The sequence below is a fragment of the Oncorhynchus kisutch genome, unplaced genomic scaffold (assembly GCF_002021735.2).
Source record: "Oncorhynchus kisutch isolate 150728-3 unplaced genomic scaffold, Okis_V2 Okis09a-Okis19a_hom, whole genome shotgun sequence".
NCBI classification, from domain to species: Eukaryota; Metazoa; Chordata; class Actinopteri; order Salmoniformes; family Salmonidae; genus Oncorhynchus; species Oncorhynchus kisutch.
The window spans coordinates 17,745,759-17,771,459 of record NW_022261985.1 but is presented as its reverse complement, the minus strand read 5'-3'; the positions used below and the strand labels follow the sequence as shown (position 1 = coordinate 17,771,459).

General features: G+C 48.3%; 1 protein-coding gene across 1 annotated transcript in view; it reads right to left on the bottom strand.

The window, feature by feature from the left end:
* Positions 1–4,236, bottom strand: part of LOC109888091 (neurotrophin-3-like) — a 118,863-nt gene extending 114,627 nt beyond the window's left edge. Inside the window, exon 1 of the mRNA XM_031815476.1 lies at positions 3,989–4,236. Coding sequence (XP_031671336.1) covers positions 3,989–4,006 — 18 coding nt within the window. The 5' untranslated portion in view covers positions 4,007–4,236. The remainder of the gene's footprint in view (positions 1–3,988) is intronic.
* Between the last annotated feature and the right edge of the window lie 21,465 nt (positions 4,237–25,701).

The following is a 25,701-nucleotide window of genomic DNA, read 5'->3' as shown; positions in this document are numbered from 1 at the left end:
CTGTGTTGGTGGTGGAGTGGAGACAAAACACATCCCTGTGTTGGTGGTGGAGTGGGGACAAAACACATCCCTGAGGAGAGCCTGTGTTGGTGGTGGAGTGGGGACAAAACACACCTCTGAGGAGAGACTGTGTTGGTGGTGGAGTGGAGACAAAACACATCCCTGTGTTGGTGGTGGAGTGGGGACAAAACACACCTCTGAGGAGAGACTGTGTTGGTGGTGGAGTGGAGACAAAACACATCCCTGTGTTGGTGGTGGAGTGGGGACAAAACACACCTCTGAGGAGAGACTGTGTTGGTGATGGAGTGGGGACAAAACACACCTCTGAGGAGAGACTGTGTTGGTGGTGGAGTGGAGACAAAACACATCCCTGTGTTGGTGGTGGAGTGGGGACAAAACACACCTCTGAGGAGAGCCTGTGTTGGTGGTGGAGTGGAGACAAAACACATCCTGGGTCCTGAGATCCTCAAAAGGTTCTACAGCTGCAACATCGAGAGCATCCTGAACGGTTGCATCACTGCCTGGTACGGCAATTGGCAATTGCTCGGTGTCCGACCGCAAGGCACTTCAGAGGTTAGTGCGTACGGCCCAGTACATCACTGGGGCAAAGCTGCATGCCATCCAGGACCTCTACACCAGGCGGTGTCAGAGGAAGGCCCTAAAAATTGTCAAAGATCCCAGCCACCCCAGTCATAGACTGTTCTCTCTGCTAAAGCATGGCAAGCTGTACCGGAGTGCCAAGTCTAGGACAAAAAGGCTTCTCAACAGTTTTTACCCCCAAGCCATAAGACTCCTGAACAGGTAACCAAATGGCTACCCGGACTATTTGCATTGTGTTCCCCCTCAACCCATCTTTTACACTGCTGCTACTCTCTGTTTATCATAGACGCATAGTCACTTTAACTATACATTCATGTACATACTACCTCAATTGGCCTGACCAACCAGTGCTCCCGCACATTGGCTAACCAGGCTATCTGCATCGTGTCCCACCAACCGCTAACCCCTCTTTTTACGCTTCTGCTACTCTCTGTTCATCATATATGCATAGTCACTTTAACCATACCTACATGTACATACTACCTCAATCAGCCTGACTAACAGGTGTCTGTATATGGCATTGCTACTCTCTGTTCATCATATATGCATAGTCACTTTAACCATACCTACATGTACATACTACCTCAATCAGCCTGACTAACAGGTGTCTGTATATGGCATTGCTACTCTCTGTTCATCATATATGCATAGTCACTTTAACCATACCTACATGTACATACTACCTCAATCAGCCTGACTAACAGGTGTCTGTATATGGCATTGCTACTCTCTGTTCATCATATATGCATAGTCACTTTAACCATACCTACATGTACATACTACCTCAATCAGCCTGACTAACAGGTGTCTGTATATGGCATTGCTACTCTCTGTTCATCATATATGCATAGTCACTTTAACCATACCTACATGTACATACTACCTCAATCAGCCTGACTAACAGGTGTCTGTATATTGCATTGCTACTCTCTGTTCATCATATATGCATAGTCACTTTAACCATATCTACATTTACATTCTACCTCAATCAGCCTGACTAACAGGTGTCTGTATATGGCATTGCTACTCTCTGTTCATCATATATGCATAATCACTTTAACGACATGTACATTCTACCTCAATCAGCCTGACTAACAGGTGTCTGTATATATCATTGCTACTCTTATTTTCAAATGTCTTTTCACTGTTGTTTTATTCCTTACTTACACACATACACACACACACGCGCACGCGCACGCACACACACACACACACACGCACACACACACACACACACACACACACACACACACACACACACACACGCACACACCTTTTTCCGCACTATTGGTTAGTGCCTGTAAGTAACCAGTGCTCCAGTGTAAGTAATCATTTCACTGTTGTATTCGGCGCACGTGACAAATACACTTTGATTTGATTAGGATCATAGACATCGTCATCATTTCCTTCCAGGACTTTTCCATTGAGGGTCATTATCTATATTTATAGACTGGCTGGTTCAAGCCCTGAATGCTGATTGGCTGAAAGCTGTGGTATATTACACCATATACCATTGGTATAAAAAAAAACGTACTATTTACTGGTCTAATTATGCTAGTTACCAGTTTATAACAGCAATAAGGCACCTCAGGGGTTTGTGGTATATGGTCAGTATACCACGGCTAAGAGCTGTGTCCAGGGACTCCGCATTGTGTTATGTTGACCACATACCACACGTCATCGGCCTTATCGCTTAAATAGCCTGCCTACACTTTCTAACGCGAGTGGGAGGGGTGTGGGCGCGTGGCTTGATCCCAAGAGCAGCTGCTAACCAATTGGATAACTCCAACCTCAACACCACCAAAATATCCCTATGCCAGTGTTTACTATCGCTAGTTAACTCTTGATCTGATTGAATCTAGGCCTTCAATATTTTGTGTGGAATTGATACTTGTTATTGAAATTTCACATGTAAATCTAATTATTTTTCAACACAAACTCTCACAGAGATTGGAAGTGACCATTTGAGGAGAGCATGATTGAGTTGACTATGACGTGGTGTGGGCTACAGTAATGTGGACATGGTGTTGTAGCCGAGGCCTACCAGCTACTGGCTCTGTGGTGAGGTTCCTGTAGCACAGAGCCAGGCTGTGCAGTACTGTACTGGTGTAGCCTATGCTGTGGCCATTTTCTGCCCTGTTGAACCACTCATCTTAATTCCCAGTGCTCCTCAAATCAGATGCGCTCTGCATCAAATCCAGTATTTGACAGATGCGGCATAGGTCTGTAGTCTGAATAGTAGTAGAATCCCTACAGCGCTGTACCAGACACAGGACCACCCCGACACTGCGGTGGAGGCCCGGTCAGACCGACCAAACTACCAGGGAACCGCTTCTCTCTCCCTTATTAACACTTCACCACCACCCGAGCCAGGGCAATAGCCAATCCCATCTATTCCTCAGATTTGCGGGATTATCCATTTCAGGGATTGTCTGCTATCTCTGTCTGTGTTTAGGGCAACCTATCGGCACACCAAAGTGAAGCCGATGGGGAAAATAAAGCATCATTTTAAGGGTTCTGGGGCAGTGATTTATCATTCCACATTATAACATTCAAATAACTGCTGCGCATCACGCAGCCGCAAATGTTTCCCGGGACTTTCTCCTGCACACAGACTGTTGAGCTGACAGACACGCTGACAGATTGACAGGCTGAACGCATTATGCTGTATTGTTTCAGTTGTAGAGCCATACTGACTTTATTTCCCCTCTGAGGGCGTCAGGGAAGTTGGATGTTTGATTTAGTTCATTTAAAGCGCGACCAGGAATTCCACAACATATCCACTCTATGTACAGTAGTCTACTTCACATTCTTCCGTTGAACATAATATATAATGTGTGTATGGCAGGCTACGTGTTGGAATAGCTGAGCCGCAGACCAGCCCTGTCTATTGTCTACCTGAGGTATAGAAGGAGTGTATTCCGGGGAGGTAAGGAGTGAATTTGCCCGTACTGGTTTTCTGTTCACCCCCGGGGCAGCGCTCAGCGCATAGCGTTACACATTCCGACTGGATCTACCCATATGATGGGCTTCCTTTACCGAGCCTCAAAACACATTCTACACAATACTGGGCTATTATTCAACTGTCTTATTGAAGGAAATATATCATTTATAATTCAATCCCTTCCATGTATCCAAACCAGACGTTTAGATGTGGTTTTAGAACAGTTTTACAACAGTACAACCTGTACTATATCAGCTGCAACGGTAGCTACCAACTTCACAACATATTTCACTCTTTCGTTGTTTTCCTCGTTTTAATTACACTTTCTCCTTGAAACACGCCGCTCGGTCTGTCACTCAAGACACGGTCGTGTCACAGCGACTGAGTTACAAATCAAAACAACATCAGTTGAGCCAGTAAAGTTGTTTTGTAAACGTGTCTTACCGTAATAAAGGTAACCATAGCATCGGTGTGTAAATATCCAGCAGAGCCGACATGGAGGTGCTGATATATACAGAATCCTTTTCGAAACTTCCCACTTTAAAGCGCACCGCCTATGCGTGCTACTACAGTCCTGCTTTCGCGAAGAGAGTAGTGCTCTCTCTCTCTCTCTCTCTCTCTCTCTGGTTGCATTCGTAATCTGCAGCTCTGACGGACAGATGGCTGCTGGCCTATGTGCTTTAGAGAGGCAGACGCCTGCCCATCCGAGCTATGGACATCGACTAGGACAGATACCGATACCTAACTCCTGTATATACAGTAAGGCTCTCCCTATCACACACATCGAGGGCTATCACTAACCCTAACATCCAGGGCTCTCACTAACCCTAACATCCAGGGCTATCACTATCCCTAACACCCAGGGCTATCCCTAACATCCAGGGCTCTCACTAACCCTAACATCCAGGGCTATCCCTAACATCCAGGGCTCTCACTAACCCTAACATCCAGGGCTGTCACTAACCCTAACATCCAGGGCTATCACTAACCCTAACATCCAGGGCTCTCACTAACCCTAACATACAGGGCTCTCACTAACCCTAACATCCAGGGCTATTACAAACCCTAAAATCCAGGGCTATCACAAACCCTAACATCCAGGGCTATAACTAACATCCAGGGCTATCACAAACCCTAACATCCAGGGCTATCACAACCCTAACATCCAGGGCTATCACAAACCCTAACATCCAGGGCTCTCCACAACCCTAACATCCAGGGCTCTCCCTAACATCCAGGGCTATCACTAACATCCAGGGCTATAACTAACATCCAGGGCTATCATCCTGTCTGGGTTGGCGCCCCCCCTTGGGTTGTGCCATGACGGAGATCTTTGTGGGCTATACTCGGCCCTGTCTCAGGATGGTAAATTGGTGGTTGTGCTTTGGCAAAGTGGGTGGGGTTATATCCTTCATATTGGGCCCTGTCCGGGGGTGTCCTCGGATGGGGCCACAGTGTCTCCTGACCCTTCCTGTCTCAGCCTCCAGTATTTATGCTGCAGTAGTTTATGTGTCGGGGGGCTAGGGTCAGTTTGTTATATCTGGAGTACTTCTCCTGTCCTATTCGGTGTCCTGTGTGAATCTAAGTGTGTGTTCTCTAATTCTCTCCTCTCTTTCTTTCTCTCTCTCGGAGGACCTGAGCCCTAGGACCATGCCCCAAGATTACCTGACATGATGACTCCTTGCTGTCCCCAGTCCACCTGGCCGTGCTGCTGCTCCAGTTTCAACTGTTCTGCCTTCTTATTATTGGAACATGCTGGTCATTTATGAACATTTGAACCGTGCTTCTACACCTGCATTGCTTGCTGTTTGGGGTTTTAGGCTGGGTTTCTGTACAGCACTTTGAGATATCAGCTGATGTACGAAGGGCTATATAAATACATTTGATTTGATTTGAACATCTTGGCCATGTTCTGTTATAATCTCCACCCGGCACAGCCAGAAGAGGACTGGCCACCCCACATATGCTTTCTCTAATTCTCTCTTTCTTTCTCTCTCTCGGAGGACCTGAGCCCTAGGACCATGCCCCAGGACTACCTGACATGATGACTCCTTGCTGTCCCCAGTCCATCTGACCGTGCTGCTTCTCCAGTTTCAACTGTTCTGCCTTATTATTATACGACCATGCTGGTCATTTATGAACATTTGAACATCTTGGCCATGTTCTGTTATAATCTCCACCCGGCACAGCCAGAAGAGGACTGGCCACCCCACATAGCCTGGTTCCTCTCTAGGTTTCTTCCTAGGTATTGGCCTTTATAGGGAGTTTTTCCTAGCCACCGTGCTTCTACACCTGTATTGCTTGCTGTTTGGGGTTTTAGGCTGGGTTTCTGTACAGCACTTTGAGATATCAGCTGATGTACGAAGGGCTATATAAATACATTTGATTTGATTTTGATTTGATTTGATCACTAACCCTAACATCCAGGGCTATCACTAACCCTAACATCCAGGGCTCTCACTAACCCTAACATCCAGGGCTATCACTAACATCCAGGGCTATCACAAACCCTAACATCCAGGGCTATCGCTAAAATCCAGGGCTATCACTAACATGAATGGCTATCACAAACATCCAGGGCTCTCACTAACCCTAACATCCAGGTCTATCACAAACATCCAGGGCTATCACAAACCCTAACATCCAGGGCTATCACAAACCCTAAAATCCAGGGCTATCACTAAAATCCAGGGCTATCACTAACATGAATGGCTATCACAAACATCCAGGGCTCTCACAAACATCCAGGGCTATCACAAACCCTAACATCCAGGGCTCTCCCTAACCCTAACATCCAGGGCTATCACTAACATCCAGGGCTATCACAAACCCTAACATCCAGGGCTCTCCCTAACCCTAACATCCAAGGCTATCACTAACATCCAGTGCTATCACTAACCCTAACATCCAGGGCTATCACTAACCTTAACATCCAGGGCTATCACAAACCCTAACATCCAGGGCTATCACTAACCCTAACATCCAGGGCTATCACTAACATCCAGGGCTATCACTAACCCTAACATCAAGGGCTATAACAAACCCTAACATCCAGGGTTCTCACAAACATCCAGGGCTCTCACTAACCCTAACATCCAGGGCTATCCCTAACATCCAGGGCTATCACTAACATCCAGGGCTATCACAAACCCTAACATCCAGGGCTATCACTAACCTTAACATCCAGGGCTATCACAAACCCTAACATCCAGGGCTATCACAAACCCTAACATCCAGGGCTATCACTAACCCTAACATCCAGGGCTATCACTAACATCCAGGGCTATCACTAACCCTAACACCCAGGGCTATCACTAACCCTAACATCCAGGGCTATCACTAACATCCAGGGCTATCACAAACCCTAACATCCAGGGTTCTCACAAACATCCAGGGCTATCACTAACCCTAACATCGAGGGCTATCACAAACCCTAACATCCAGGGCTATCACTAACCCTAACATCCAGGGCTATCACTAACATCCAGGGCTATCACTAACCCTAACACCCAGGGCTCTCACTAACCCTAACATCCAGGGCTATCACTAACCCTAACATCCAGGGCTATCACAAACCCTAACATCCAGGGCTATCACTAACCCTAACATCCAGGGCTATCACTAACCCTAACATCGAGGGCTATCACTAACCCTAACATCCAGGGATATCACTAACCCTAACATCCAGGGCTATCACTAACCCCAACATCCAGGACTCCACTCGTATCACTCATGACTCTACTGGTATCTATCAGGACTCTGCTGGTATCAATCAGGACTCTGCTGGTATCAATCAGGACTCTACTGGTATCTATCAGGACTCTACTGGTATCTATCAGGACTCTACTGGTATCTATCAGGACTACTGGTATCTATCAGAACTCTACTGGCATCTATCTGGACTCTTCTGGTATCTATCAGGACACTACTGGTATCTATCAGGACTCTACTGGTATCTATCAGGACTCTACTGGTATCTATCAGGACTCTACTGGTATCTATCAGGACTCTGCTGGTATCTATCAGGACTCTACTGGCATCTATCTGGACTCTGCTGGTATCTATCAGGACTCTACTGGTATCAATCAGGACTCTACTGGCATCTATCAGGACTCTGCTGGTATCAATCAGGACTCTGCTGGTATCTATCAGGACTCTACTGGTATCTATCAAGACTCTACTGGTATCTATCAGGACTCTACTGGTATCTATCAGGACTCTACTGGTATCTATCAGGACTCTACTGGCATGTATCTGGACTCTACTGGTATCTATCTGGACTCTACTGGTTGTCTATTTGTTTGTGTGTGTGTGTGTGTGTGTGTGTGTGTGTGTGTGTGTGTGTGTGTGTGTGTGTGTGTGTGTGTGTGTGTGTGCGTGCGTGCGTGCGTGTGTATGTGTGCGTGTGTGTGTCAGGTCAGCAGACCAGAATCAGCAGCTTCCAGTAATAACTACATTCAACATCTCACTTCGAAGACATGTTGAAAAATGTATGCTCTAGAGAAGTCCATTCTGCTAGCCCCAACCTTCTCTCCTCTCTTCTCTCACCTCTCCCTCTATCTCTCCCGCCCCAACTGAACCCTAACCCTCTCTGCCCACTCTCCTCACCCAGCCCCCCCAGCCCCCCCAGCCCCACCCTAACCCTCCCTTCCCACTCTTCTCACCCAGCCCTCCCAGCCCCACCCTACTCTCCCCTTCCTACTCTTTTCACCCTGCCCCCCCAGCCCCACCCTACCCTCCCCTTCCCACTCTTCTCACCCTGCCCCCCCAGCCCCACACTACCCTCCCCTTCCCACTCTTCTCACCCAGCCCCCCCAGCCCCACCCTACCCTCTCTTCCCACTCTTCTCACCCAGCCCCCCCAGCCCCACCCTAAACCCCCCCTTCCCACTCTTCTCACCCAGCCCCACCCAAACCCCCCCTTCCCACTCTTCTCACCCAGCCCCCCCAGCCCCACCCTACCCTCTCTTCCCACTCTTCTCACCCAGCCCCCCCAGCCCCACCCTAACCCCCCCCTTCCCACTCTTCTCACCCAGCCCCACCCTAACCCCCCCTTCCCACTCTTCTCACTCTGCCCCCCCAGCCCCACCCTACCCTCCCCTTTCCACTCTTCTCACCCTGCCCCCCCAGCCCCACCCTAACCCTTCCTTCCCACTCTTCTCACCCTGCCCCCCCAGCCCCACCCTACCCTCCCCTTCCCACTCTTCTTCCCAGTATCCCCAACCCTACCCTAACCCCCCTTCCCACTCCTCATAACCCAGCCCCCCCACCCTAACCCCAAACCCCACTCCTCTCTCTACCCCTAAGCTCCTCTCCCCAGCCCTCTGCCAGGCGTCAACCTGATTCACTCATAAATATCACTGTGGTCTGAACTAGCATCATCAAATATGTATCAGTGTTGACGAGAGGGAGAGGAGAGAGGAAGGGAGAGGAGAGAGGAAGGGAGAGGAAGGGAGAGGAGAGTGGAAGGGAGAGGAGAGAGGAAGGGAGAGGAGAGAGGAAGGGAGAGGAAGAGAGGAAGGGAGAGGAGAGAGGAAGGGAGAGGAAGAGAGGAAGGGAGAGGAGAGGAGAGAGGAAGGGAGAGGAGAGAGGAAGGGAGAGGAGAGAGGAAGGGAGAGGAGAGAGGAAGGGAGAGGAAGAGAGGAAGGGAGAGGAGAGGAGAGAGGAAGGGAGAGGAGAGAGGAAGGGAGAGGAAGAGAGGAAGGGAGAGGAGAGGAAGATGGGAAGGAAGAGGCCAGCATGGCCATCGATCCCTTATAGAGGACTCATCTTTGTATCTTTACCATAAAGGCATCTGTGACAGCATGAGCAGCACCATTGACGCTATCTCCATTTTAAAGTAGTCTTTTTTTAAATACATAAAGCTAATACTGGTGATGTACCGCCACCTGCAGTGCTTGAGTCCTGAACCAAATCTTGTCATTCATTTATTGTTTCAAGTTCAGTTTTCAAATCCAATCGAAGTTTTAATGTTACATGCACAAGTGCAGGGAAATGCCTTTCTTGCTAGCTCTATCATAACCACTAGATGGCTGTGATATAGCTTAAAGCCATTTCCAAATCGTAAGCAACCCAATTTGAAGAAGAAAACAATGCTCTGATCATTGACTGATCACTCCCAACCTATAGGAATCCTCACCCAGTTGACTACTTTAAAATGCTGGAAGCCCTGAAAGGCAACGTCCATGCTCAAAGGGGTTACAACCATCTACATCCTGTCTCTATCTCTATGGTCTGGACAGCAGCCAGTGGAAAGGCTGGAACATAAGAGACAGAGGTCAGCAAGATTACAGGCTGCAGGCCTGAGCAGCGCTCTACCGTAGTACATGTAGTAGAACAGGCCTGAGCAGCGCTCTACCGTAGTACATGTAGTAGAACAGGCCTGAGCAGCGCTCTACCGTAGTACATGTAGTAGAACAGGCCTGAGCAGCGATCTACCGTAGTACATATAGTAGAACAGGCCTGAGCAGCGCTCTACCGTAGTACATGTAGTAGAACAGGCCTGAGCAGCGCTCTACCGTAGTACATGTAGTAGAACAGGCCTGAGCAGCGCTCTACCGTAGTACATGTAGTAGAACAGGCCTGAGCAGCGATCTACTGTAGTACATGTAGTGAACAGGCCTAGGCAGCGATCTACCGTAGTACATGTAGTAGAACAGGCCTGAGCAGCGCTCTACCGTAGTACCTGTAGTAGAACAGGCCCTGAGCAGTGCTCTACCGTAGTACATGTAGTAGAACAGGCCTGAGCAGTGCTCTACCGTAGTGACCTGTAGTAGAACAGGCCTGAGCAGCGCTCTACCGTAGTACATGTAGTAGAACAGGCCTGGGCAGCGCTCTACCGTTAGTACATGTAGTAGAACAGGCCTGAGCAGCGCTCTACCGTAGTACAGGTAGTAGAACAGGCCTGGGCAGCGCTCTACCGTAGTACATGTAGTAGAACAGGCCTGAGCAGCGCTCTACCGTAGTACATGTAGTAGAACAGGCCTGGGCAGCGCTCTCTACGTAGTACATGTAGTAGAACAGGCCTGAGCAGCGCTCTACCGTAGTACATGTAGTAGAACAGGCCTGAGCAGCGCTTCTACCGTAGCTACATGTAGTAGAACAGGCCTGACCGTAGTACATGTAGTAGAACAGGCCTGAGCAGCGCTCTACCGTAGTACATGTAGTAGAACAGGCCTGAGCAGCGCTCTACCGTAGTACATGTAGTAGAACAGGCCTGAGCAGCGCTCTACCGTAGTACATGTAGTAGAACAGGCCTGAGCAGCGCTCTACCGTAGTACATGTAGTAGAACAGGCCTGAGCAGCGCTCTACCGTAGTACATGTAGTAGAACAGGCCTGAGCAGCGCTCTACCGTAGTACATGTAGTAGAACAGGCCTGAGCAGCGCTCTACCGTAGTACATGTAGTAGAACAGGCCTGAGCAGCGCTCTACCGTAGTACATGTAGTAGAACAGGCCTAGGCAGCGCTCTACCGTAGTACATGTAGTAGAACAGGCCTGGGCAGTGCTCTACCGTAGTACATGTAGTAGAACAGGCCTGAGCAGCGCTCTACCGTAGTACATGTAGTAGAACAGGCCTGAGCAGTGCTCTACCGTAGTACATGTAGTAGAACAGGCCTGAGCAGTGCTCTACCATAGTACATGTAGTAGAACAGGCCTGGGCAGTGCTCTACCGTAGTACATGTAGTAGAACAGGCCTATGCAGCGCTCTACCGTAGTACATCAAATCAAATCAAATTTATTTATATAGCCCTTCGTACATCAGCTGATATCTCAAAGTGCTGTACAGAAACCCAGCCTAAAACCCCAAACAGCAAGCAATGCAGGTGTAGAAGCACGGTGGCTAGGAAAAACTCTCTAGAAAGCCCAAAACCTAGGAAGAAACCTAGAAAGGAACCAGGCTATGTGGGGTGGCCAGTCCTCTTCTGGCTGTGCCGGGTGGAGATTATAACAGAACATGGCCAAGATGTTCAAATGTTCATAAATGACCAGCATGGTCGTATAATAATAAGACAGAACAGTTGAAACTGGAGCAGCAGCACGGTCAGATGGACTGGGGACAGCAAGGAGTCATCATGTCAGGTAGTCCTGGGGCATGGTCCTAGGGGTCAGGTCCTCCGAGAGAGAGAAGGAGAGAATTAGATAACGCACACTTGGATTCACACAGGACATGTAGTAGAACAGGCCTGAACAGTGCTCTACCGTAGTACATGTAGTAGAACAGGCCTGGGCATGGCTCTACCGTAGTACATGTAGTAGAACAGGCCTGAGCAGTGCTCTACTGTAGTACCTGTAGTAGAACAGGCCTGAACAGTGCTCTACCGTAGTACATGTAGTAGAACAGGCCTGGGCAGTGCTCTACCGTAGTACATGTAGTAGAACAGGCCTGAGCAGCGCTCTACCGTAGTACATGTAGTAGAACAGGCCTGAGCAGTGCTCTACCGTAGTACATGTAGTAGAACAGGCCTGAGCAGTGCTCTACCGTAGTACATGTAGTAGAACAGGCCTGAACAGTGCTCTACCGTAGTACATGTAGTAGAACAGGCCTGAACAGTGCTCTACCGTAGTACATGTAGTAGAACATGCCTGAACAGTGCTCTACCGTAGTACATGTAGTAGAACATGCCTGAACAGTGCTCTACCGTAGTACATGTAGTAGAACAGGCCTGAGCAGCGCTCTACCGTAGTACATGTAGTAGAACAGGCCTGAGCAGCGCTCTACCGTAGTACATGTAGTAGAACAGGCCTGAGCAGTGCTCTACCGTAGTACATGTAGTAGAACAGGCCTGGGCAGCGCTCTACCGTAGTACATGTAGTAGAACAGGCCTGGGCAGTGCTCTACCGTAGTACATGTAGTAGAACAGGCCTGAACAGTGCTCTACCGTAGTACATGTAGTAGAACAGGCCTAGGCAGCGCTCTACCGTAGTACATGTAGTAGAACAGGCCTGGGCAGCGCTCTACCGTAGTACATGTAGTAGAACAGGCCTGGGCAGTGCTCTCCCGTAGTACATGTAGTAGAACAGGCCTGGGCAGCGCTCTACCGTAGTACATGTAGTAAACTACTAGTGTTTTACTATAGTATCCCAGCAAGTGGTAAGAATCATTCATTCACAAGTTACATAACTATTTAAATAAATTGGGGCTCAACAATGCTGTTATATCAACGGTTATAATAATTTATAAAATAACTTTATAAACACCCATTTTCTCAGCACCATGGACCTGCTGTTTGTTCCCTGTTCCCTCAGCACCATGGACCTGCTGTTTGTTCCCTCAGCACCATGGACCTGCTGTTTGTTCCCTGTTCCCTCAGCACCATGGACCTGCTGTTTGTTCCCTGTTCCCTCAGCACCATGGACCTGCTGTTTATTCCCTGTTCCCTCAGCACCATGGACCTGCTGTTTATTCCCTGTTCCCTCAGCACCATGGACCTGCTGTTTGTTCCCTGTTCCCTCAGCACCATGGACCTGCTGTTTGTTCCCTGTTCCCTCAGCACCATGGACCTGCTGTTTGTTCCCTGATCCCTCAGCACCATGGACCTGCTGTTTATTCCCTGTTCCCTCAGCACCATGGACCTGCTGTTTGTTCCCTGTTCCCTCAGCACCATGGACCTGGTGTTTGTTCCCTGTTCCCTCAGCACCATGGACCTGCTGTTTGTTCCCTGTTCCCTCAGCACCATGGACCTGCTGTTTGTTCCCTGTTCCCTCAGCACCATGGACCTGCTGTTTATTCCCTGTTCCCTCAGCACCATGGACCTGCTGTTTGTTCCCTGTTCCCTCAGCACCATGGACCTGCTGTTTGTTCCCTGTTCCCTCAGCACCATGGACCTGGTGTTTGTTCCCTGTTCCCTCAGCACCATGGACCTGGTGTTTGTTCCCTCAGCACCATGGACCTGCTGTTTGTTCCCTCAGCACCATGGACCTGCTGTTTATTCCCTGTTCCCTCAGCACCATGGACCTGCTGTTTGTTCCCTGTTCCCTCAGCACCATGGACCTGGTGTTTGTTCCCTCAGCACCATGGACCTGCTGTTTGTTCCCTCAGCACCATGGACCTGCTGTTTGTTCCCTGTTCCCTCAGCACCATGGACCTGGTGTTTGTTCCCTGTTCCCTCAGCACCATGGACCTGGTGTTTGTTCCCTGTTCCCTCAGCACCATGGACCTGCTGTTTGTTCCCTCAGCACCATGGACCTGCTGTTTGTTCCCTCAGCACCATGGACCTGCTGTTTGTTCCCTGTTCCCTCAGCACCATGGACCTGGTGTTTGTTCCCTGTTCCCTCAGCACCATGGACCTGCTGTTTGTTCCCTCAGCACCATGGACCTGCTGTTTGTTCCCTCAGCACCATGGACCTGCTGTTTGTTCCCTGTTCCCTCAGCACCATGGACCTGGTGTTTGTTCCCTGTTCCCTCAGCACCATGGACCTGCTGTTTGTTCCCTCAGCACCATGGACCTGGTGTTTGTTCCCTGTTCCCTCAGCACCATGGACCTGCTGTTTGTTCCCTCAGCACCATGGACCTGGTGTTTGTTCCCTCAGCACCATGGACCTGGTGTTTGTTCCCTCAGCACCATGGACCTGGTGTTTGTTCCCTCAGCACCATGGACCTGCTGTTTGTTCCCTCAGCACCATGGACCTGGTGTTTGTTGCCTGATCCCTCAGCACCATGGACCTGCTGTTTGTTCCCTGAGCACCATGGACCTGCTGTTTGTTCCCTCAGCACCATGGACCTGGTGTTTGTTCCCTCAGCACCATGGACCTGCTGTTTGTTCCCTCAGCACCATGGACCTGCTGTTTGTTCCCTCAGCACCATGGACCTGCTGTTTGTTCCCTGATCCCTCAGCACCATGGACCTGCTGTTTATTCCCTGTTCCCTCAGCACCATGGACCTGCTGTTTGTTCCCTGTTCCCTCAGCACCATGGACCTGGTGTTTGTTCCCTGTTCCCTCAGCACCATGGACCTGCTGTTTGTTCCCTGTTCCCTCAGCACCATGGACCTGCTGTTTGTTCCCTGTTCCCTCAGCACCATGGACCTGCTGTTTATTCCCTGTTCCCTCAGCACCATGGACCTGCTGTTTGTTCCCTGTTCCCTCAGCACCATGGACCTGCTGTTTGTTCCCTGTTCCCTCAGCACCATGGACCTGGTGTTTGTTCCCTGTTCCCTCAGCACCATGGACCTGGTGTTTGTTCCCTCAGCACCATGGACCTGCTGTTTGTTCCCTCAGCACCATGGACCTGCTGTTTATTCCCTGTTCCCTCAGCACCATGGACCTGCTGTTTGTTCCCTGTTCCCTCAGCACCATGGACCTGGTGTTTGTTCCCTCAGCACCATGGACCTGCTGTTTGTTCCCTCAGCACCATGGACCTGCTGTTTGTTCCCTGTTCCCTCAGCACCATGGACCTGGTGTTTGTTCCCTGTTCCCTCAGCACCATGGACCTGGTGTTTGTTCCCTGTTCCCTCAGCACCATGGACCTGCTGTTTGTTCCCTCAGCACCATGGACCTGCTGTTTGTTCCCTCAGCACCATGGACCTGCTGTTTGTTCCCTGTTCCCTCAGCACCATGGACCTGGTGTTTGTTCCCTGTTCCCTCAGCACCATGGACCTGCTGTTTGTTCCCTCAGCACCATGGACCTGCTGTTTGTTCCCTCAGCACCATGGACCTGCTGTTTGTTCCCTGTTCCCTCAGCACCATGGACCTGGTGTTTGTTCCCTGTTCCCTCAGCACCATGGACCTGCTGTTTGTTCCCTCAGCACCATGGACCTGGTGTTTGTTCCCTCAGCACCATGGACCTGGTGTTTGTTCCCTGTTCCCTCAGCACCATGGACCTGCTGTTTGTTCCCTCAGCACCATGGACCTGGTGTTTGTTCCCTCAGCACCATGGACCTGGTGTTTGTTCCCTCAGCACCATGGACCTGGTGTTTGTTCCCTCAGCACCATGGACCTGCTGTTTGTTCCCTCAGCACCATGGACCTGGTGTTTGTTGCCTGATCCCTCAGCACCATGGACCTGCTGTTTGTTCCCTGAGCACCATGGACCTGCTGTTTGTTCCCTCAGCACCATGGACCTGGTGTTTGTTCCCTCAGCACCATGGACCTGCTGTTTGTTCCCTCAGCACCATGGACCTGCTGTTTGTTCCCTCAGCACCATGGACCTGCTGTTTGTTCCCTCAGCACCATGGACCTGCTGTTTGTTCCCTCAGCACCATGGACCTGCTGTTTGTTCCCTCAGCACCATGGACCTGGTGTTTGTTCCCTCAGCACCATGGACCTGCTGTTTGTTCCCTCAGCACCATGGACCTGCTGTTTGTTCCCTCAGCACCATGGACCTGGTGTTTGTTCCCTCAGCACCATGTTTAGGTAGCCTGGGTTTCACTGTGTGTTTGTGGGTGATTGTTCCTGTCTCTGTGTTTGCACCAGATAGGACTGTTTTGGTTTTTTCACATTTCTTGTTTTGTTAGTTTATTCATGTATAGTGTCTACATTAAAGAACCATGAATAACCACCTCACTGCGTTTTGGTCCGCCTCTCCTTCACCTCGAGAAAACCGTTACACATACTCACAACAACCAGCCTCACAACAAACAGACTCACAACAACCAGCCTCACAACAACCAGCCTCACAACAACCAGCCTCACAACAACCAGCCTCACAACAACCAGCCTCACAACAAACAGACTCACAACAACCAGCCTCACAACAACCAGCCTCACAACAACCAGCCTCACAACAACCAGCCTCACAACAACCAGCCTCACAACAACCAGCCTCACAACAACCAGCCTCACAACAACAAGCCACACAACAACCAGCCACACAACAACCAGCCTCACAACAACAAGCCTCACAACAAACAGTCTCACAACAAACAGACTCACAACAAACAGACTCACAACAAACAGACTCACAACAAACAACCTCTCAACAACAAGCCTCACAACAACAAGCCTCACAACAAACAGTCTCACAACAAACAGACTCACAACAACCATCTTCACAACAAACAGACTCACAACAAACAGACTCACAACAAACAACCTCTCAACAACAAGCCTCACAACAACAAGCCTCACAACAAACAGTCTCACAACAAACAGACTCACAACAAACAGACTCACAACAACAAGCCTCACAACAAACAGTCTCACAACAAACAGACTCACAACAACCAGCCTCACAACAACCACTCACAACAACCATCTTCACAACAAACAGCTTCACAACAACTAGCCCAGCGAGACAGACAACTAAACAGGGTGAATACGAGGGAGAGACGAGGGAAAGGAGGAAATGGAGAGGAGGGGAGGTTTACTTGGCTCAAATAAATAAACAGAGTGAGGTGAGGAGAAAACTGAGGAAAACTCTCTCTCTCTCTGTCTCTCTCTCTGTCTCTCTCTGTCTCTCTGTCTCTCTCTCTCTCTCTCTCTCTGTCTCTCTGTCTCTCTCTCTCTCTCTCTCTCTCTCTCTCTGTCTCTCTCTCTCTCTCTGTCTCTCTCTCTCTCTGTCTCTCTCTGTCTGTCTGTCTGTCTGTCTGTCTGTCTGTCTCTCTCTCTCTCTCTCTCTCTCTCTCTGTCTCTCTGTCTCTCTCTCTCTCTCTCTCTCTCTCTCTCTCTGTCTCTCTCTCTGTCTCTGTCTCTGTCTCTCTCTCTCTCTCTCTCTCTGTCTCTCTCTCTCTCTCTCTCTCTCTCTGTCTCTCTCTCTCTCTGTCTCTCTCTCTCTCCCTCTCTTTCTCTCTCGCTCTCTCTCTCTGTCTCTCTCTCTCTCTCCCTCTCTCTCTCTCTCTCTCTCTCTCTCAAACACACACGGCACACACAGAAACATTCAAGGGCTTTATTGACATGGGAAACATATGTTAACATTACCAAAGCAAGTGAAGTAAATAATATACAGAAGTGAAATAAACAATAAAAAATGAACAGTAACGTTACACTCACAGAAGTTCTAAAATAAAATACATTTAAATGTCCTATTCTGTCTATACAAAGTGTTGTAATGAAGTACAAATAGGGAAAATAAATACACACAAATATGGGTTGTATTTACAATGGTGTTTGTTCTTCACTGGTTGCCCTTTTCTTGTGGCAACTGGTCACAAATCTTGCTGCTGTGATGGCACACTGTGGAATTTCACCCAGTAGATATGGGAGATTATCAAAATTGGATTAGTTTTCAAATTCTTTGTGGGTCTATGTAATCTGAGGGAAATATGTGTCTCTAATATGGTCATACATTTGATAGGAGGTTAGGACATGCAGCTCAGTTTCCACCTCATTTTGTGGGCAGTGTGCACATAATGTAGCCTGTCTTCTCTTGAGAGCCAGTTCTGTCTACAGCGGCCTTTCTCAATAGCAAGGCTCTGCTGACTAAGTCTGTACATAGCAAATATTTTCTTCATTTTGGGTCAGTCACAGTGGTCAGGTATTCTGCCACTGTGTACTCGCTGTTTAGGGTCAGTCACAGTGGTCAGGTAGTCTGCCACTGTGTACTCTCTGTTTAGGGTCAGTCACAGTGGTCAGGTAGTCTGCCACTGTGTACTCTCTGTTTAGGGTCAGTCACAGTGGTCAGGTAGTCTGCCACTGTGTACTCTCTGTTTAGGGTCAGTCACAGTGTCCAGGTATTCTGCCACTGTGTACTCTCTGTTTAGGGTCAGTCACAGTGGTCAGGTATTCTGCCACTGTGTACTCTCTGTTTAGGGTCAGTCACAGTGGTCAGGTATTCTGCCACTATGTACTCTCTGTTTAGGGTCAGTCACAGTGCTCAGGTATTCTGCCACTGTGTACTCTCTGTTTAGGGTCAGTCACAGTGGTCAGGTATTCTGCCACTGTGTACTCTCTGTTTAGGGTCAGTCACAGTGGTCAGGTATTCTGCCACTGTGTACGCTCTGTTTAGGGTCAGTCACAGTGGTCAGGTAGTCTGCCACTGTGTACTCTCTGTTTAGGGCCAGTCACAGTGGTCAGGTAGTCTGCCACTCTGTACTCTCTGTTTAGGGTCAGTCACAGTGCTCAGGTATTCTGCCACTGTGTACTCTCTGTTTAGGGTCAGTCACAGTGGCCAGATATTCTGTACTCTCTGTTTAGGGCTTCCTTTTAGGTGGTTGTAGAAATTAACGGCTCTTTTCTGGATTCCTATAATTGGCGAGTATCGGACTAATTCTGCTCTGCATGCATTATTTGGTGTTTTAGGTTGTACACGGAGGATATTCTTTGGTATCAATTTGGTGTTTGTCCCATTTTGTGAATTCTTGGTTGGTGAGCGGACCCCAGACCTCACAACCATAAAGGGCAATGGGTTCTATAACTGATTCAAGTATTTTTTTTGCCAGATCCTAATTGGTATGTCAAATTTTACGTTCCTTTTGATGACATAGAGGGCCCTTCTTGCCTTGTCTCTCAGCTCGTTCACAGCTTTGTTGAAGTTACCTGTGGCGCTGATGTTTAGGCTGAGGTATGTATAATTGTTTGTGTGCTCTAGGGCAACGGTGTCAAGATGGAATTTGTATTTGTGGTCCTGGCGACTGGACCTTTTTTGGAACACCATTATATTGGTCTTACTGAGATTTACTGTCAGGGCCCAGGTCTGACAGAATCTGTACAGAAGATCTAGGTGCTGCTGTAGGCCCTACTTGGTTGGGGACAGAAGCACCAGATCATCAGCAAACAGTAGACATTTGACCTCAGATTCTAGCAGGGTGAGGCCGGGTGCTGCAGACTGTTCTAGTGCCCTCGCCAATTCATTTATATATATGTTGAAGAGGGTGAAGTTTAAGCTGCATCCCTGTCTCACCCCACAGCACTTTGGAAAGAAATGTGTTTTTTTGCCTATTTTAACAGCACACTTGTTGTTTGTGTACATGGGTTTTATAATGCCGTATGTTTTTCCCCCAACACCACTTTCCATCCATTTGTACAGCAGACCCTCAGGCCAAACTGAGTCAAACGCTTTTTTGAAATCAACAAAGCATGAGAACACTTTGCCTTTGCTTTGGTTTGTTTGTTTGTCAATTAGGGTGCGCAGGGTGAATATGTGGTCTGTCATACAGTCATTTGGTAAAAAGACAAATTGAAATATGATCAGTACATTGTTTTCCCTGAGGAAATGTAGGAGTCTGCTGTTAATGATAATGCAGAGAATTTTCCCAAGGTGGCTGTTGACGCATATCCCACGGTAGTTATTGGGGTCACATTTCTCTTCACTTCTGTGGATTGGGGTGATCAGTCCTTGGTTCTAAATATTGGGGATTATGCCAGAGCTGAGAATGATGTTAAAGAGTTTTAGTATAGCCAATTGGAATTTGTGGTCTGTATATTTTATAATTTCACTGAGGACACCATCAACACCACAGGCCTTTTGGAGGTGGAGGGTTTGTATTTTGTCCTGTAGTTCATTCAAGGTAATTGGAGGATCCAGTGGGTTCTGGAATCCAGTGTGTTCTGGAATCCAGTGTGTTCTGGAATCCAGTGGGTTCTGGAATCCAGTGGGTTCTGGTCTTTAATAGTTGATTCTAAGATTTGTATTTCATCATGTATATGTTTTTGCTGTTTGTACTTTGTTATAGAGCCAATCAGATTGGAGAAGTGGTTTATTCACTTCTCTGGTTAGGATAGATACCTCTACATGTTGCCGTTTGTTTCCCAGAAGTGATTAGAGTCTTTGAATTCTTCAGATACATTGAGCTGATTTCTGACCTGCTGTTCCTTCTTTAGCCTTCCGGTTACTAGTCCAACGCTCTAACCACTAGGCTACCCTACTGGTTACTAGTCCAACGCTCTAACCACTAGGCTACCTGCTGGTTACTAGTCCAACGCTCTAACCACTAGGCTACCCTGCTGGTTACCAGTCCAACGCCCTAACCACTAGGCCACCTTCCGGTTACTAGTCCAACGCTCTAACCACTAGGCTACCTGCTGGTTACTAGTCCAACGCTCTAACCACTAGGCTACCTGCTGGTTACTAGTCCAACGCTCCAACCACTAGGCTACCTGCTGGTTACTAGTCCAACACTCTAACCACTAGGCTACCTTCCGGTTACTAGTCCAACACTCTAACCACTAGGCTACCTTCCGGTTACTAGTCCAACGCTCTAACCACTAGGCTACCCTGCTGGTTACTAGTCCAACGCTCTAACCACTAGGCTACCCTGCTGGTTACTAGTCCAACGCTCTAACCACTAGGCTACCTTCCGGTTACTAGTCCAACGCTCTAACCACTAGGCTACCTTCCGGTTACTAGTCCAACGCTCTAACCACTAGGCTACCTGCTGGTTACTAGTCCAACACTAACCACTAGGCTACCTTCCGGTTACTAGTCCAACGCTCTAACCACTAGGCTACCTGCTGGTTACTAGTCCAACGCTCTAACCACTAGGCTACCTGCTGGTTACTAGTCCAACACTCTAACCACTAAGCTACCTGCTGGTTACTAGTCCAACGCTCTAACCACTAGGCTACCTTCTGGTTACTAGTCCAACACTCTAACCACTAAGCTACCTGCTGGTTACTAGTCCAACACTCTAACCACTAGGCTACCTTCCGGTTACTAGTCCAACGCTCTAACCACTAGGCTACCTTCTGGTTACTAGTCCAACACTCTAACCACTAAGCTACCTGCTGGTTACTAGTCCAACACTCTAACCACTAGGCTACCTTCCGGTTACTAGTCCAACGCTCTAACCACTAGGCTACCCTGCTGTTCCTTCTGTATTGGTTTAGTGATTCACCATAGTGAAGGCGTAGACTCAGGTTTTCTGTTTCTCAATGCCAAGTCTACACCTTCACTATTACAGTGAAACAAATGTCCGGAAAATAGTCTAGAAGGAATTGCATTTGTTGTTACCTAGTTGTTTTTTGGTAGATTTCCACACTACTTTCCTTCCATCTATAGCATTTCTTAATATTACTCAGTACCTTTGGCTTTGATGCCTCATGATTGAGCATAGCTCTGTTCAAGTAGTGTGATTTTGCTGTGATCTGATAAGGGTGTCAGTGGGCGGACTGTGAACGCTCAGAGATTCTGGGTTGAGGTCTAGGTCTCTCTCCCTCCCCACTGTGAACGCCATGTGTGCCTCTTTAAGTTCTCTCACCTCAGTCTGTAGAGCAGCCAGCTCTCTCAGACAGCCGTCTATCTCCACCTTCTGCCCTTCAGGGTCTTGTTGGGGGGGGGGGGTGTTGATGTGCTGGTCTGTTTTGTGGGTTTGTTCTGTTTGTATGGTGTGGACTAGCTCTCTGAGCTCCACCATGTCTCTCTCCAGCTCTCTAAGCTCCACCATGTCTCTCTCCAGCTCTCTGAGCTCCACCATGTCTCTCTCCAGCTCTCTGAGCTCCACCATGTCTCTCTCCAGCTCTCTGAGCTCCACCATGTCTCTCTCCAGCTCTCTGAGCTCCACCATGTCTCTCTCCAGCTCTCTGAGCTCCACCATGTCTCTCTCCAGCTCTCTGAGCTCCACTATGTCTCTCCAGCTCTCTGAGCTCCACTATGTCTCTCCAGCTCTCTGAGCTCCACTATGTCTCTCCGGCTCTCTGAGCTCCACCATGTCTCTCTCCAGCTCTCTGAGCTCCACCATGTCTCTCTCCAGCTCTCTGAGCTCCACTATGTCTCTCCAGCTCTCTGAGCTCCACTATGTCTCTCCGGCTCTCTGAGCTCCACCATGTCTCTCTCCAGCTCTCTGAGCTCCACCATGTCTCTCTCCAGCTCTCTGAGCTCCACCATGTCTCTCTCCAGCTCTCTGAGCTCCACTATGTCTCTCCAGCTCTCTGAGCTCCACTATGTCTCTCCGGCTCTCTGAGCTCCACCATGTCTCTCTCCAGCTCTCTGAGCTCCACCATGTCTCTCTCCAGCTCTCTGAGCTCCACCATGTCTCTCTCCAGCTGTCTGAGCTCCACCATGTCTCTCTCCAGCTGTCTGAGCTCCACCATGTCTCTCTCCAGCTCTCTGAGCTCCACCATGTCTCGCTCCAGCTCTGTGAATGTATCCCTCTCAATGATGGAGGAGCAGTGCAGTTGTGGAACCTGGGTGTTTTCAGTGCTGGGGGGTGACTATCATGGCTGGTCTCTAACGGGTTCGGCTGTAATTGGCTGGTCTCTAACGGGTTCGGCTGTAATTGGCTGGTCTCTAACGGGTTCGGCTGCAATTGGCTGGTCTCTAACGGGCTCGGCTGTAATTGGCTGGTCTCTAACGGGCTTGGTTGTAATTGGCTGGTCTCTAATGGGCTCGGCTGTAATTGGCTAGTCTCTAACGGGTTCAGCTGTAATTGGCTGGTCTCTAACGGGTTCGGCTGTAATCGGCTGGTCTCTAACGGGCTCGGCTGTAATTGGCTAGTCTCTAATGGGCTTGGTTGTAATTGGCTGGTCTCTAATGGGCTCGGCTGTAATTGGCTGATCTCTAACAGGCTCGGCTGCAATTGGCTGGTCTCGAATTTCTCTGTGTAGATTAAGGTCTGAATTCATATCTCTCCATGTGCTCCGAACCACTCTCAGGACGACACTATGTCTCTATATAACCCTGTTGGACTGTGTCTGAACCACTCTAACCTCCAAACGAGCTTCAACGCCATACAACACTCCTTCCGTGGCCTCCAACTGCTCTTAAACGCTAGTAAAACCAAATGCATGCTTTTCAACCGTTCGCTGCCTGCACCCGCACGCCCAACTAGCATGACCACCCTGGATGGTTCCGACCTAGAATATGTGGACATCTATAAGTACCTAGGTGTCTGGCTAGACTGTAAACTCTCCTTCCAGACTCATATCAAACATCTCCAATCGAAAATCAAATCTAGAATCGGCTTTCTATTCCGCAACAAAGCCTCCTTCACTCAAGCCGCCAAGCTTACCCTAGTAAAACTGACTATCCTACCGATCCTTGACTTCGGCGATGTCATCTACAAAATAGCTTCCAATACTCTACTCAGCAAACTGGATGCAGTTTATCACAGTGCCATCCGTTTTGTCACTAAAGCACCTTATACCACCCACCACTGTGACTTGTATGCTCTAGTCGGCTGGCCCTCACTACATATTCGTCGCCAGACCCACTGGCTCCAGGTCATCTACAAGTCCATGCTAGGTAAAGCTCCGCCTTATCTCAGTTCACTGGTCACGATGGCAACACCCACCCGTAGCACGCGCTCCAGCAGGTGTATCTCACTGATCATCCCTAAAGCCAACACCTCATTTGGCCGCCTTTCGTTCCAGTTCTCTGCTGCCTGTGACTGGAACGAATTGCAAAAATCGCTGAAGTTCGAGACTTTTATTTCCCTCACCAACTTCAAACATCTGCTATCTGAGCAGCTAACCGATCGCTGCAGCTGTACATAGTCTATCGGTAAATAGCCCACCCAATTTACCTACCTCATCCCCATACTGTTTATATTTATTTACTTTTCTGCTCTTTTGCACACCAATATCTCTACCTGTACATGACCATCAGATGATTTATCACTCCAGTGTTAATTTGCAAAATTGTAATTATTCGCCTACCTCCTCATGCCTTTTGCACACATTGTATATAGACCCCCCCTTTGTTTTCTACTGTGTTATTGACTTGTTAATTGTTTACTCCATGTGTAACTCTGTGTTGTCTGTTCACACTATGCTTTATCTTGGCCAGGTCGCAGTTGCAAATGAGAACTTGTTCTCTACTAGCCTACCTGGTTAAATAAAGGTGTTCTCAACTAGCCTACCTGGTTAAATAAAGGTGAAATAAAAAGTAAATAAATAAATAAGTGTCTCTATATAGCCCTGTTGGACTGTGTCTGAACCGCTCTGAGACAGTATGTCTCTATATAGCCCTGTTGGACTGTGTCTGAACTGCTCTGAGACAGTATGTCTCTATATAACCCTGTTGGACTGTGTCTGAACTGCTCTGAGACAGTATGTCTCTATATAACCCTGTTGGACTGTGTCTGAACCGCTCTGAGACAGTATGTCTCTATATAGCCCTGTTGGACTGTGTCTGAACCGCTCTGAGACAGTATGTCTCTATATAGCCCTGTTGGACTGTGTCTGAACCGCTCTGAGACAGTATGTCTCTATATAACCCTGTTGGACTGTGTCTGAACTGCTCTGAGACAGTATGTCTCTATATAACCCTGTTGGACTGTGTCTGAACCACTCTGAGACAGTATGTCTCTATATAACCCTGTTGGACTGTGTCTGAACCACTCTGAGACAGTATGTCTCTATATAACCCTGTTGGACTGTGTCTGAACCGCTCTGAGACAGTATGTCTCTATATAACCCTGTTGGACTGTGTCTGAACCACTCTGAGACAGTATGTCTCTATATAACCCTGTTGGACTGTGTCTGAACCACTCTGAAGATTCAGCAAATGAAGTCATGTGTTCATGTGTCTGACAGGACAGGACTGGACAGGACGTGCGAGGAGCCTGGCTGCAGTAAGAGTACCGAAATACATTATTCATCTAAGCTGGAGGAATGGGAGAAATGGAGGAGAGGAGCGTGAACGAGGAGAGGAAAGGCAGAGGAGGAGGATGGTGGTAAGGAGGAGGGAGAGGAATTGTGAGGAGAGGGACAGCAAAAGAGTAATTGAAACTCTATAAGCAGTTCATTTTGGTATTTTTATTGATGATGATGTACTACAGATATAATAGCGGTGTTTCTAAAAACAGAAAGGCTTTCCAATAGTCCTACCTGGAAGTATAGTTCAAAGGTTATTAATGACTCAAACTGGAACAGAAAGGCTTTCCAATAGTCCTACCTGGAAGTATAGTTCAAAGGTTATTAATGACTCAAACTGGAACAGAAAGGCTTTCCAATAGTCCTACCTGGAAGTAGAGTTCAGAGGTTATTAATGACTCAAACTGGAACAGAAAGGCTTTCCAATAGTCCTACCTGGAAGTAGAGTTCAGAGGTTATTAATGACTCAAACTGGAACAGAAAGGCTTTCCAATAGTCCTACCTGATAGTAGAGTTCAGAGGTTATTAATGACTCGTATTCCTACCTGATAGTAGAGTTCAGAGGTTTTTAATGACTCAAATTGGGACAAAGGCTTTCCAATAGTCCTTCCTGAAAGTAGAGTTCAGAGGTTATTAATGACTCAAACTGGGATATAAAGTCAGACCAGTACTCCTACCCTGGAAGTAGAGTTCAGAGGTTATTAATGACTCAAACTGGGATATAAAGTCAGACCAGTACTCCTACCTGAAAGT